We start from the raw sequence: 13,068 nt of genomic DNA on the forward strand, positions 1-13,068 counted from the left end.
AAAATGTGGTTTACAGAATTGGGACCGTTTTAGGTTTACCAACACCAGAAAGGCACACGTGCTCACGTTTGTATCCCATATGCTTTAAAAAATATTTAATAACACACAACAGGGGGCTTCTCTGGTGGTGCAGTGGTTAAAAATCCACCTGCCAATGCAGGGGACACGGGTTTGAGCCCTGGTCCAGGAAGATCCCACGCGCCACGGAGCAACTAAGCCCGTGCGTCACAACTACTGAGCCCGTGCTCCAGAGCTCGAGAGCCACAACTACTGAGCCCATGTGCCACAACTACGGAGCCTGTGCTCTAGAGCCCTCGAGCCACGACTACTGAAGCCCGCGCACCTAGAGCCCGTGCTCCGCAACGAGAAGCCACCACAATGAGAAGCCGCGCACTGCAACGAAGAGTAGCCCCTGCTCGCCGCAACTAGAGAAAGCCCACACACAGCAACGAAGACCCAGCGCAGCCAAAAAAAAAAAAAAAAAAATTAAGGAAAAAACACACGTCAGGTGGTGTTTCCACAAGAGTGTGGTGCAATGGGCAGAACGTGAGTTCGGAGTCCGACAGAGTGGAAGCCGATTCGGACCGCCACTTTCCAAATCATCCCTCCAGGCAGGTTCTCCCGATTTTCTGTGTCTTAGGTACTTCATTCCTAAAATTAGCACAGCCTCCCTCGCCTCAAGGGTTACCGTGAAGGTCGGTGGGTTCGCACCTGCCTCAGCAATCGGCACACAGTAGGTGCTCGACTGCAGCTGCCTCCCTCCCGGCTTCCGTACAGACTCTTACAGACGGCTTTACCTCCTCGATACAGTTCTGTATACGTGAGAGGTGGGACGAACATCTCCCTTGGTCTCTGTACCCGGAAGGGCCATCCATTTGATTCCATCAACGCTTACTAACCACAGCGAGCAAAGTAAGTCTCACGTTTCAATTTCTATCATTTTTGCTTCCATTTTTAAAAGGAGGTGCTTTGCTAGATTTTAAAAAAACCCAGAGGCTGTAAGGGCTCATGAATGGCTCTCACTACGTAACCCCCTTCCCCCCGGGGTCCCTAGCTGGCTCCTGGCGGGCGCGGACCTGGGCCTTCTGCAGGGGCGCCATCCGGCAGCAGAGCACGGCGCTGCAGTTCCGGCAGATGTCCAGGAAGAGCTCCCGGTAGCTGCTGGAGCTCCCGTCCTCACGTGGCTTCATTATCAAGGACAGCGCGGCGCCATCAATAATTAAACCGTAGTCCTGCGTATCGGCTGAGAGTCTGTTAGATCATACAAACCGGAGAAATTACTCAACAACTAAATGCAGAGATCTGAGAAGACTATGTACTTTTTTGGGATATCTATAGATGCTACACATTCAGGATCAAGGATTAAGAAACCGGTTTTTCTTGTTTTGTCAATAATGATACAGTCTCTAGATTAGTGGCTGTAAGGCCTTTGATTACATTTTAAAATTGTGTGTGAATTAAACTTTCTCATTTCACTGAGGCAAAGCAAACAACGGTTGCAACTGTGGATTCCTGGGCATGTTCCGGTAGTTGACAACAGAAGGAGAGCGTTTATCCCGCTATTGAAGAGACCGGCCTTTATTCCCGAACTGCCTGGCCACCTCAGCCAACCACAGTCTTTATTGTCACAACTAATACCTCCTTGCTACTCTGCCCGGGTGACGTGACTTGGAAAGAACATGGTCGTAATATTTCTCTTTGCTGGGTTTCAAAATTACAAGGAGTATCTCTAATCCCCAAAAGGAATTCTGCAGATAGGGCAAAGGGAAATATCGTTGTACTATTTATAAATGAATAATTTTAAATTCACATATGATTAGAGAGCTGCCTTTGCTTTACCTAAGTTAATGAAAATTTGAAATGATTCAAATGAAATCTAATCTTAGATCATGCATCTAATACCAGCAAGGACAGCATTGATAAAATGTGAATAAATTGGTGAATATTCTTGGAAAAAACCACTGTTGGGCAAACACTGTTTTGTCCTCATCGACAAACGACCACGCATTAGTCACGTCTCCCTCACACACACACACACACACACACACACACACACACACACACACACACCACTCTGATGCAAAAAGGCACGTCACACTTGCTAAAGAGAAATAGCTCTGGTCATGGTCCCGACCACGGGATGCTGTTAGAGGCCAGAGGACAGGACCACGTCTGCACAAGGGAGCTGAGGCCACGGCCCTGCCCACGGAGCTTGCCCGTCCCTCTGCAAACGTCCCGCCTACCCTGAGAAGTTGTCGCGGGTCAGGCTGGCGCCGCAGTGCAGGATGGTCTTGCTCAGCTCGAAGAGCACGTCGTGCAGACTCTGCTCCTCCAGCCTCTTGGTGGTGACCTCGAGCAGCTGCGTATTCCTGCGGAAGAGCTTGCAGGCGTAGCAGGCGGCGGCTGCTGTCTCCATCTTGTCACCCGTGAGCACCCACACCTTGATGCCCGCCTTCTGCAGGGCCTCGATGGTGTCGGCCGCCTTCTCCTGCAGCCTGGGGGGCGGGGGCCACACACACACGTCAGCGTGGACACAGCAAACCGAAGGACAGAATTCCAAGGACTTGTGATCTACGGAACTGTTGCCGTTTTTTGCCCCCAAATTAAAAAGCACCGCGGTGCTGGCTCGTGATTTACTGTAAAGGACCTGAAGCTGGTTACAGCTGTGTATTAACTTTTTACAACAAAACACTTCCTAATACCAGAAAATCCACAGGGATAAAATATTAAGAAACAAAATGGCATCTTGTGCAAGTAACAGTTGCCGAGCACACAGTTTTCTGCCTGGTGGGACTTGCTACTCAGAGAGGATTTTACGCTATTATAAGAAGGCCCATCATAACCGCCAACCAAAAAAGTCTTAACCAGGGAAAAACGGGACCTGGAAAAGAGGTGACACTCACCACCTTTTCTTTGTGCATAAATTGTTCTAATTTTGCCACGTATCAAATTGGAGCCCAGGTTCCCCTAGAGAACGTGCAATGCCAGTCGCGGCTCTGGGACTGGCTGAGGGGCGTCACAGGCTCGCCGCGCGTCAGATGCTGCGGGAAGCACTCGCCTGCGACGTTTTGTCTTTGCCAGAACCTTGCAGGACGAGGACTGTGTTATGACCCTGGTCCACGTGTGGAAAACCCAAGGCTTGCAGAGGCCACAAGACAAGTCTGAGGATAAACGCCCCTCCCGATCTCGGTCAGGCTGTCTTGCCATCCGCGGAGGTCTGGCATCAAAACCATGTCTGCCTCACTTGGGGGCCTGCTGTGTTCTCTAGATTTTAGAGTCTTAGTTTTTGACAGATGTGTGTCAGCGAGGTACTGTTTTTCTGTCCAGTGCTGAGTGAAAGGAAAGGGAAGGATCTGGTTTCTGCCTGGAAGCCTCGGGTTAGATTCTGGGGTAAACTTCCCAGGCCAAGTCTGGAGCTGATACAATCGTACTATTCTAGAGACAGAAAAAACCATCTCTCATTTCATCCTTTTTAGCAAAAAGGAAACCGAGGCCCAGAGTGGTCTGTAAAGATGCTGGCTAGAGATTTTAAAGAAATAATTTGTAATCAAATATCATCACTCCAACCCCTCCCCTCCCCCCATCCCCGGGGATCTACTCTCAATGTCCTGAGATGTCAGCTCCCCCCCGGGTGCATCAGCTCCCAGGACCCCTGTGAGGGTCCTCGGCTCTGCAGGCGAGGATGCCTCCGCCCTTAAGAGCCTTCCCTTCTCCCCAGTTCCTCCAAGGACCCAGCAATTTTACCAGCTATTATTGTCAGTTTTTGCAATATTCTACTTCATTATTTTAAATTCCTTCAACGAGTGATGACAAAAACACTGAGCATGTTAAGATCTAAAATGTTTACACTCGTATTTGGAAAGAACTAGTGACAAATTTAGCAACAGATTAGTTATTGATTCCATTCTAAAGAATAATTGAACAACATAGCCTTGTAGCTTGACTATTCCTAATATGGTGTGAAAATGCGGGCCATTTCTGGTTTCTTCTGGGGAAGTGTGACTTTCAGGCCTGTTATTCGTGGAAAGTCAACCATCACAATAGCACAGCCTGACCCCCTGTGCTGTTACCCTAGGCAACCAAGCGGCCTGGCCGGGCCTGACGCGTGAACGCGTTCACCGGGTGCGGCTGACACCGGCTGTGGGGGATCCTCCCGCAGCGGCCCTGTAGCCCCTGCTGTCCCACTGCCACGTGACTATCTCTGAAGACAAGCACAGCGAGCCTTTACCGATCCTCCACGGCCGTAGCACCGAGCAGGATAAGGTCTTTCTCTATTTGCTCATAGGCTTCTGCTAACTTCCTTTCCCGATCTTGAAGCGCCACTTTGGCAGCCTGCAGCAGCTTACAGATGCCTTCATACTCTTCTTGGATGAGCCTTTTGTAGGCAACGCACAAGGTCCGAAGCCCCTCCTGCAGGACACAAAGCAGCACTTAACGTGAACTCGAGGGTCACTTTGCTGAATATCACTTCCCAAAGCTTTCCCGACACCCCTCTCCAGCTAGAGTGACTAACCAGAGAACGAGAAACCAACCCACCCTCAAAGGGCTGGTCGTCTGCAACTGAAGCATATCCACCTTAAATATACATAATCATGGTAGATGATAAAGTTTTCAAACTAGTAAGCGTGGGAATACAAAATATAAACCAGGGCCGTCGAAAGATAAGACTTTGTTCTTTTATTTTGACAAATGAAGAGTTAACCTTTTTTAGGATAGCAATTTGCAATTTATAGTAAATATCAAGTGATATTTCTTTTTTTTTTTTGGCCACACCACGTGGCATGTGGGAACTTAGTTTCCTGACCAGGGATTGAACCCACGCCCCCTGCAGTGGAAGCTCAAAGTCTTAACCACTGGACCACCAGGGAAGTCCCATCAAGTGATATTTCTAAAGTGACACTTTACGTGGGGTGTTTGTGCAACACTTTGATCTAATTTGGGTCTCACTGAAGGAAAACCACATGGTTATTGATCAAACTTATCGGGTCCACAGGAGAGTAAAATAAAAACCTAAGACTAATTCTGGATGTCAGGGCACACAGGGCACGCACACCAGGTGGCAGGGCACCAGGAAGGCGCCACACGGAGCACTTTCACTCTGTCAACAGACGTTTCCTTCGGTCACGATGAAGCAACCATCACAATGGTCCGACTGGCGACCTTGGATGATCCCCTTCTGCTTCCCTTGTTCCTTCAGCCCCAACTCTACTGATCCCCTGAAATGAGCCAGAGTCTCCTACATAATCAGTCCAAATTCTGGGAGAACACTGGTTTCTAAGATTTTAAGAAGGCTTTCCACTATATGAATTCTAATGTCCCATAACTCTCAGGGAACGCACCACATCTTTCATATTTTCTCCGACCTCCAGATGTAGCCGAAGGACATGATCACGGTTGGGTTAACAGCTCCTATTGTCCCCGGAGCTCTCGGAAGCCTGAGGGCGGGAAGGGAGCCCCCGGGAAGGAGCAGGACAAAAGCAGCATCTGTGTGTCCGACACTCTGGGAAGGCTCTGAGCTCCGTGACCGCCCACCGTCCAGGTGCTGAGTCCCGTCAGAGGGGAGCAAGCAAGCAGCCCGCTTGCCTCTGAGAAGGCAGGTCCCTCCCCACCCCTGAGCTGTGAAAGCGTAGAGATGCTGTTCCCCTGCATCCTTCCTGGGTCCGCTCCCCGCTCACTTCGCTGCCCTCCTGACTGCCTGCCTCCTTTGTGGGGCGGGAGCTCTCAGGCCGCTGGCACTGTCTTACTTCACCCCCGACTCCTTGGCACACAGTAATAACTCGGTAACTTCTGCCAAAAAAAGTAAGTGGTTGAAGTTGGATCAGACGCATCCATGGTGATCAAGTTACAGATCAGAGACATGAACTTGAACTACAGAACAGATCCTCTGGCTTCTCCTAAGAGGTGAAACGCACAGGGTGTATGACTTCCTTCTCATGCCAGAAAAACTGCACGGTAAGAAAGAGGATACGAGGATAGTAACTCAGAGCTGTCCCAGAACAGAGCTGGTGTGAACGGTCAGCAGAAACTTCAGAAATAAATAGAACCTTGCTTTTAAAAGCAGCTATGGGACTTCCCCTTGTGGAAACATGGAGTAGAAATACTTTCCTCTATTCTTCCTGCGAAGTATTACTAAAACCCTGGACACTGTATATAAAACAATGCTGATATACAAACAAAGCCAGACAAATACATCACAAGGAAAGAAAATTACGGCACATTATCCCTTACAAACATAGATGCAAAAATCCTCAACAAAATTTCAGTAAACTGACTCTAACAGTATGTCCGAAGGATTATATACATGACCAAGAGGGATTTATCCCAGGGATGCAAGGGTGATTCAACATATGAAAACCAATCAATGTAATGTATGACATAAATAGAACAAAGGAGAAAAACTCACATGATCATCTCAATAGATGCAAAGAAAGCACCTGACAAAACCCAACACCTGTTCATGATAAAACCACTCAGTAAACTGGGATAGAAGGGAACTTCCTCAACCTGATAAAAGCCATATATGAAAACTCATAGCTAGCATCATACTCAACGGGGCAAGACTGAAAACTTTCTCCCTAAGAGCAGGAACAAGACAAGGATGGTTGCCTTTGCCACTTCTATTCAACAGGGTACCAGAAGTCTTAACCAGAGCAATCAGGCAAGAAAAAAAAAGGTATCAAGTTGGAAAGGAAGAAATAAAGTTATTTCTGTTCTTAGATGATAGGATCTTATATGTAGAAAACTCTAAGGATTCCACCACCACCGAAAAAAAAAAATTGTTGGAACTAAAAGACGAGTTCAGTAAAGGTACAGAATACAAAGTCAACACACAAAAAGCAGTTGCATTTCTATACACTAACTACGAACAATCCCAAAAGGAAATTAAGAAAACAATTCCATTTACAATAGCATCACAAAGAATAAAAATACCCAAGAATGAGTTAAACCATGGAGGTGAAAGATTCATAGACTGAAAACTACAATATTTTGCTGAAGGAAATCATAGAAGATCTAAGTAAACGGAAAGGCATCCTGTGTTCATAGATTGCAAGACTTAATATCCCAAGATGACACCTCCACCCAAAGTGATCGACAGGTTCAGAACAACCCCTATCAAAACTCCAGTGGCATTTCTTGTGGGAATGGGAAAACCCACCCTAAAATTCACGTGGAATCTCAAGCAACTCAGAGTAGACCACAATCTTGTAAAAGAAGAACGAGGCTGGAGGACGGACTCACGTTTCCTGGTTTCAAAACTCACCGGAAAGGGACACCAAAACAGTGTGGTCCTAGTGTAAAGACAGACATAGACCAACGGAACAGAACTGAGAGCTCAGAAATGAACAGTTGCACATGTGGCCCAATGATTTTTGACAAGGATGCCAAGACCATCCAACAGGGAAAGAACAGTCTTGTTCAACCAATGGTCCTGACACAAGCGGCCATCCATATGTGAAAGAGTGAAGCTGGACCCTTACCTGTCCCACACACACAAAATTAACTCTAAATGGATCAAAGACCTGAATATAAGTGCTACATTATAAAACTCTCAGAAAAAAGAAAAAAACATAGGGACAAATTATGATCTTGGATTTGACAACAGTTTCTTAAATACGACACTAAAAGCACAGGCCATAACAAAAAATAAATTGGACTCGATTAAAATGAAAAACTTTTGTGCATCAAAGGATACTATCGAGAGAGTGATAGACAACCTACAGACTGGGAGAAAATATCTACAATTCATACATCTGATAAGGTGTTAGTATTCAGAATATATAAAGAACTCCTACAATTCAACAAGAAAAAAAACCTGATTAAAAAATGGGCAAAAAACTTGAATAAGCATTTCTGCAAAGAAGATATGCAAATGGTCAATAAGCACATAAAAAGGTGCTCAACATCTTCAGTCATTAGGGAAATGCAAATAAAAACCATAATGAGCTACCACTTCATACCTAACCAGGGTGACTATAGTTAACAAAAATGGAAACCAACAAGTGTTGGCAAGGATGTGGAGGAAGTGAAGTCCTCACGCACTGCTGGTGGGGATGTGAAATGGTGCATCCTCTGGGGAATGGTCTGGCATTTCCTTAAAAAGTGAAACATATTGGAATTACCAGGTGACCCAGCCATCCCACTCCTAGGTACGTGATCAAAGGAACTCAGATGATACAAGTGCACCCATGTTCACAGCAGCATTGTTCCCCGTGGCCAAAAGGTGGAAACAACCCAAGTGCCCACCAACAGATGATGGATAAACAGTGTGGCACACGTAGCGCATCCACACGATGGAATATCATTCAGCCACAAAATGGAATGACGCTCTGATGACGTAAGAACTCGGATGAGCCTAGAACAGACTGAGCACTTGCTTCAGAACAAAATGTGAGAAGAAAACCAAACAGGTCACCAGGGAAAGCATTAAGCGCCAATCACTGGAAGTCCTCAGGATAAAGATCTATTTTCTTCAAGACCATCACAATGTGCTTGTCATTCTGGACGCCCTCACCCCCCAACACCAGCGGAGGGCTGCGGAGGGTGGTGCCCACCCAAGGGCACGTGGCCAGGCTTCCCGCGGCACATGCACGTGGCACCCAGCAGGAACGCGCCCCCAACGAGGGAGAAGAGGCGTGAGGCCGCCGCCCGCATCTCACCACTGCGTTGCGCTCCACTCTGGATCGGATCTGGTCCACCTTGCCTTCTATCACTCGGGGAAATATTGAAGAATCTGCTCCTTTGCAAAACAGATAAATTTCTCCTAGAAGACGAGAAAAGAAGATTTTCATTTAATCACTCTATGGGGAAGACGAAATTATTTTTCAAATGACGCTTTTATTAAAAACAAAACCAGAGATACCAGTGCGGAGACTGTCATGGAGATGTCGACTACCAGTTAACCTGTAAGATCAGGAAAACGTCAAAGCTACGGAGCCCCCGCCAAAGCCTCATTTTATTCCGACAAGCCCAGAATCTCCGGAAAGTCAGGAACCAGGAGCGAAACTGGCTCCTGGGCAGCCTTCCGCCTGCTCCCTGGCAAGGATGTGAGTGAGGGACGAATGCCCTCGGGACCAGGGAGGGGTATGGACGCAGAGGGCGTGGCCGACCCCAAATGGGGTAACGAGCTGCTGGGACACCGGGCGTGACCAAGAGTGACGGGAAACACCTGCCGAACGATCCTCCCCACACCTACTGCCCGGTCACGTCACACGTCTCAGCGCTGGGGGTGCGCGCTCCTCCCCCCTCGAGGCGAAAGGTTTTCCTCTCCAGACGGGTCGGGAAGCTCTCGGCTTGGACAAAACTGTGGGCGCCCGCGCTGACCCACAGGCCGCTGGCACCGGGGCTCCTCTTTCTCGAGGAATCTCCTGGCCTGCAAACCACGTGGCTCTCTGCTGGGGAAGCACCGAGGGGCTTGTCACAGCGGCTGCAGGGCTGGAGAGGAGGCACTGCCGCTGGGACTGGGCTCTATTCAGCACTTGTCATCAGACAGAAATCACGCACACCGAGCCCCGGCCCGGGGTGGGTCCCTGGAAACCCAAGACGCTGCCGGCCCGCGGGAAGGAAACCCGGAAGCCAAACCCAGGGCACCAGGAGGGGCCGGGAGGAGGGGGCATAGTGCCGGGGCGAGGGCTGGGGAGCCCAGAACCGGTGGTCCCCACGGGGATCTGCACAAGGGCCCGTGAACTCAGGGGCAGCGTCAGAGCCCACCGTGGCTCCATCCTTGGTCCCAGAAAGAACTATCTTCTGCAACATACGGAGCGAAACACTTAAAACACGGCCCGGCTCACGCTCACGGAAGTCCTGGAATTAAACCCAGGGCAACGTCCACCTACGGCCAGGAAGGATGGCGTCTGCAATGTGTGTCGCAGGCATGCGGAGGGGACACGTGGGGCTGAGAGGGGAAAGAAGCGGCAGCACGGCCGCTGCCCCCAGTGGGAATCTGAGGAGTGAGTCCGATCCCCAGGAGAAGCCTGCACACCCTCAGGCCATGACCCAAGAGTCCTGGTCACGTGCCCGCCACCAGCCGTGACTGCTAGGCAATGCCTGAACATACGGCATCAGATATAGGATAAAACAAGTTTTGTGGTCCAGACAATTCTGAGTGGTGATACCTTCTTGAACAGTAATTCTTTTTCTAGAAAAATCACAGATGACTCCAAGTAACGCCCTGTGAATGACTTAAATTTTCTACTGTCTCAACCTGTCATCCCTCTGTACCCGCCGTAGACGTGGGACGTGTTCAGCCTAAAGACTTGGTCAAGCAGAGCCTCTGACGTGAAAACATCTGGAGTGGAAGGCAACATTTAACTTGCAAAGGACAAGAGCAGACAGTATTGGGCCCCAGCTATAGACCTGCTTTTCCAGTTTTGTAAACGAGTAAGAAGCTAGAACTCCAGAGCAGTGCAAACACGCAGGTGAGGTGACCGTGGCCCACGCCAAGCACCGTGGGACCTGGGTGGCTGCCACGGCTGCAGTGGCTTCTCGGGGAGAATCCTCAGAAGCTCAGGGCTGCAGGGGCTCTGGTCTCCGTCCTGCCCACGAGGCTGTCAGTCAGTGCCTCTAGGGTCATCTCCGGGGAGGTATTACTACTTAGACAACAACTTGTTTAGTTAAATATTCAACGTCTCTGAGAATTCACTGCTGCCCTGCGGGGTTCTGATGGCCCGGCCTCTCCCCTCCAGGAAGGGGTTTCTAACGGCGCAAATGCCGAGGAGGTAAGTCCTTCACGTGACCCAGCTCCTGCTCCAAGGTGAGCCACGCTCCTTTTGACGGGAAGTGTCGCTGTTTGTGAAGATTCCACGGTCCACACCTCGGTTCCAGCGCTGTGCTGGGGCGGGTCAGGAGAATGGGCAGAGGGGGCAGAAGATGGTCTGTGACCAGCTGAGGCGTTGCTTCCCGAGGCTGTGGCCGTGACCGCCGGCTCACGGACTGTCTCAAGCATGACTCACGTTTGTATGGGGGAAAGTCACAAGAGAGAAAGACTGATGGTGCGACCTTGCGCGGGTGAAGGCCTTCATCCTGGATGGACCCGGCGCTGCCAGCGCACAGCATGGGGAGCACCAGCCCAGGGGACTCGTCTCCAAACATGACGGGCCGCGTGCTTCCCGTGTCCTGCTGCCCCTGTGGCCACGTGTTCAGGGCAGCATTTACACAAGGACTTGATGTCCACGGCGCCCACTGGTGTAAGGCTCTGTGGTGGAGCCGTCACACCTGACAGCCTGTTTCGGAGGCGAGGGGGCCACGCGGACCCGAGCGCCAGCTCTGAGACGCCCAAGTGCTCCAGCTCGCGGAGCGCACTTCACAGGGCCTGGCTGAAAGACGGGCCTTCAGCGACCTCCCGATGTCCTCAACCGGCTTGGGAGACAAAATAAGGCATTTCCCGTCCCATCGCAAGAGGCTCAAGCAGCCCTGTTAAGGGACCTCACTTTGTGGAAATGAAATCCTCTCGACCTGGGTGTTAGGACGCTGCTGACGTACAGCTCTCCAGGTCACACTTCAGGCTGAGTCTGTTTAGGTTCAGGGCAGCAGCTTTGCTTGGTTTCTCTCCAGGCAAGTTTCCAAAGAGAAAAACATAGCCTAGTGCGGTCTAGTTTTAAGAAATGAAAGAGTAAGCTGCCATGTCTCTTGATAAGATGCCACTTGAAAACACGTTAGTAAACTGAACCCAGCAGCACTCACCGAGCACTCAGCAGTGCTGTGCTGGGCTCACTGTTGAGAGAGTGTGGTTCTGCATTCAGGACATCTGCAGCCCCGCAAGGGCAGAAGGAAACCAGGAAGGCTTCCTACAGGTGGCTGTGGAGATGTCCTGGGAGAGCTGCACATGAGTAAGAGGGCCTCCAGGTGGAAAAGCCCTGACAGGTAGAGGGCCTCCAGGTGGAAAAGTCCAAACCAGGTTGAGGGCCTCCAGGTGGAAAAGTCTACACCCGATAGAGGGCCTCTAAGTGGAAAAGTCCAGACCAGGTAGAGGGCCTCCAGGTGGAAAAGCCCCGCCGGGTAGAGGGCCTCCAGGTGGAAAAGCCCCGCCAGGTAGAGGGCCTCCAGGTGGAAAAGCCCGGGCGGTGCACCCTGGGGGGCAGCCTGGGAAGGAAAGCGGGAGGCGGCTCAGGGCCTCCACGAGAAGAGCTGGAGCAGAGCTGCCTGTTTCCATCAAGGACACGAGCCCAGGGGGCCTGGCAGGGGCTGTGAGCAACGGGGGCTTGGGAAGGACATGGTCGCAGACGCCTGGGCGGGGCCTGCGGGGGGGACCCAGGATACAGGCTGCGGCGTGTGTAAGCCGAGGGGAGTTTACAGCCCTGGGGATGAGTCACAGGACCTTCCCTCGCGGGAAAAACCAAAGGTGACTAAACCTCAGCCTAAGATGCTCGGGGACAAACGGGGCCTGAGGTTGAGGAGTTAGGGTTGGTTTATCCATGTTTTTAAAAAAGAGAATAAATAGTTAAATCCTTAAAGCTCCTATAGAATTTAGGCATCAGAGTAAAACACAGTCACAATGTATCATTTAACACACCAAAGGGAAAGAAATTTCTACCTGTAGCAGATTTGACAATTACACTCATCCTCCTCCTTACTGAGTCAAAGCTCAAAATTTCCAGCAATTCAAACCTGAAAAAGAGATTGAAAAATTGCTGTCACCGTCATCCGGCTCCACGTCTCATGACATCGGGGTGACTACCGACCCTCCCCTGCGTGCTTCACGGTCCCTAAAGCAGCACGGGGGTCGTCAGCCGGGCTGGCTGTGAGGCTGCGCCGGCCCCGCCGGCCCACGAGCTGGCTCCTGGGAGTCCGGGAGCGCCAAGCGGCGGTTATGGCCTCAGGGGCGCTCTCACTTGCCTTTCCAGCTGGAAACCAGAAGCCGGACAGCAATGCCACTGCCCTCCCAGGGGCGACCCCATGGCGCCCGGAGGCCCCGAGCGCTTGCGGGAGGAGCCCCAGCTGACCTCGGCGGGCCTAGGGCCCAGCAGCCGTTCTGGAGTCGAGGGGCGCACCACCTCCGCAACCTGGGAGTTTATTTTTCTTAAGAGCAAAAATTTAAAATCCAGCTCTTTTGAGACCATCACCACCAAATCT

The 13,068-nt window shown here is 50.6% G+C and overlaps 1 protein-coding gene across 9 annotated transcripts in view; it reads right to left on the reverse strand.

Annotated features, from left to right (window-relative positions):
* The window catches only part of ATP11A (ATPase phospholipid transporting 11A), a 125,867-nt gene that overhangs the window by 21,739 nt on the left and 91,060 nt on the right, over nucleotides 1-13,068 (reverse strand). For all 9 annotated transcript variants that reach the window (XR_014256150.1, XR_014256151.1, XM_082434972.1 and 6 more), the window contains 5 exons: nucleotides 12,530-12,603; nucleotides 8,658-8,761; nucleotides 4,229-4,410; nucleotides 2,244-2,495; nucleotides 1,077-1,251 (listed from right to left, as the gene is read on the reverse strand). Coding sequence is in view for 7 of the 9 variants with exons in the window: in XM_082434972.1 (XP_082291098.1) it covers nucleotides 1,077-1,251; nucleotides 2,244-2,495; nucleotides 4,229-4,410; nucleotides 8,658-8,761; nucleotides 12,530-12,603 (787 nt within the window). In the remaining 2 variants the exon portion in view is untranslated. The remainder of the gene's footprint in view (nucleotides 1-1,076; nucleotides 1,252-2,243; nucleotides 2,496-4,228; nucleotides 4,411-8,657; nucleotides 8,762-12,529; nucleotides 12,604-13,068) is intronic.

Source organism: Balaenoptera physalus (genome assembly GCF_965194825.1).
Source record: "Balaenoptera physalus genome assembly, chromosome: 18".
NCBI lineage: Eukaryota > Metazoa > Chordata > Mammalia > Artiodactyla > Balaenopteridae > Balaenoptera > Balaenoptera physalus.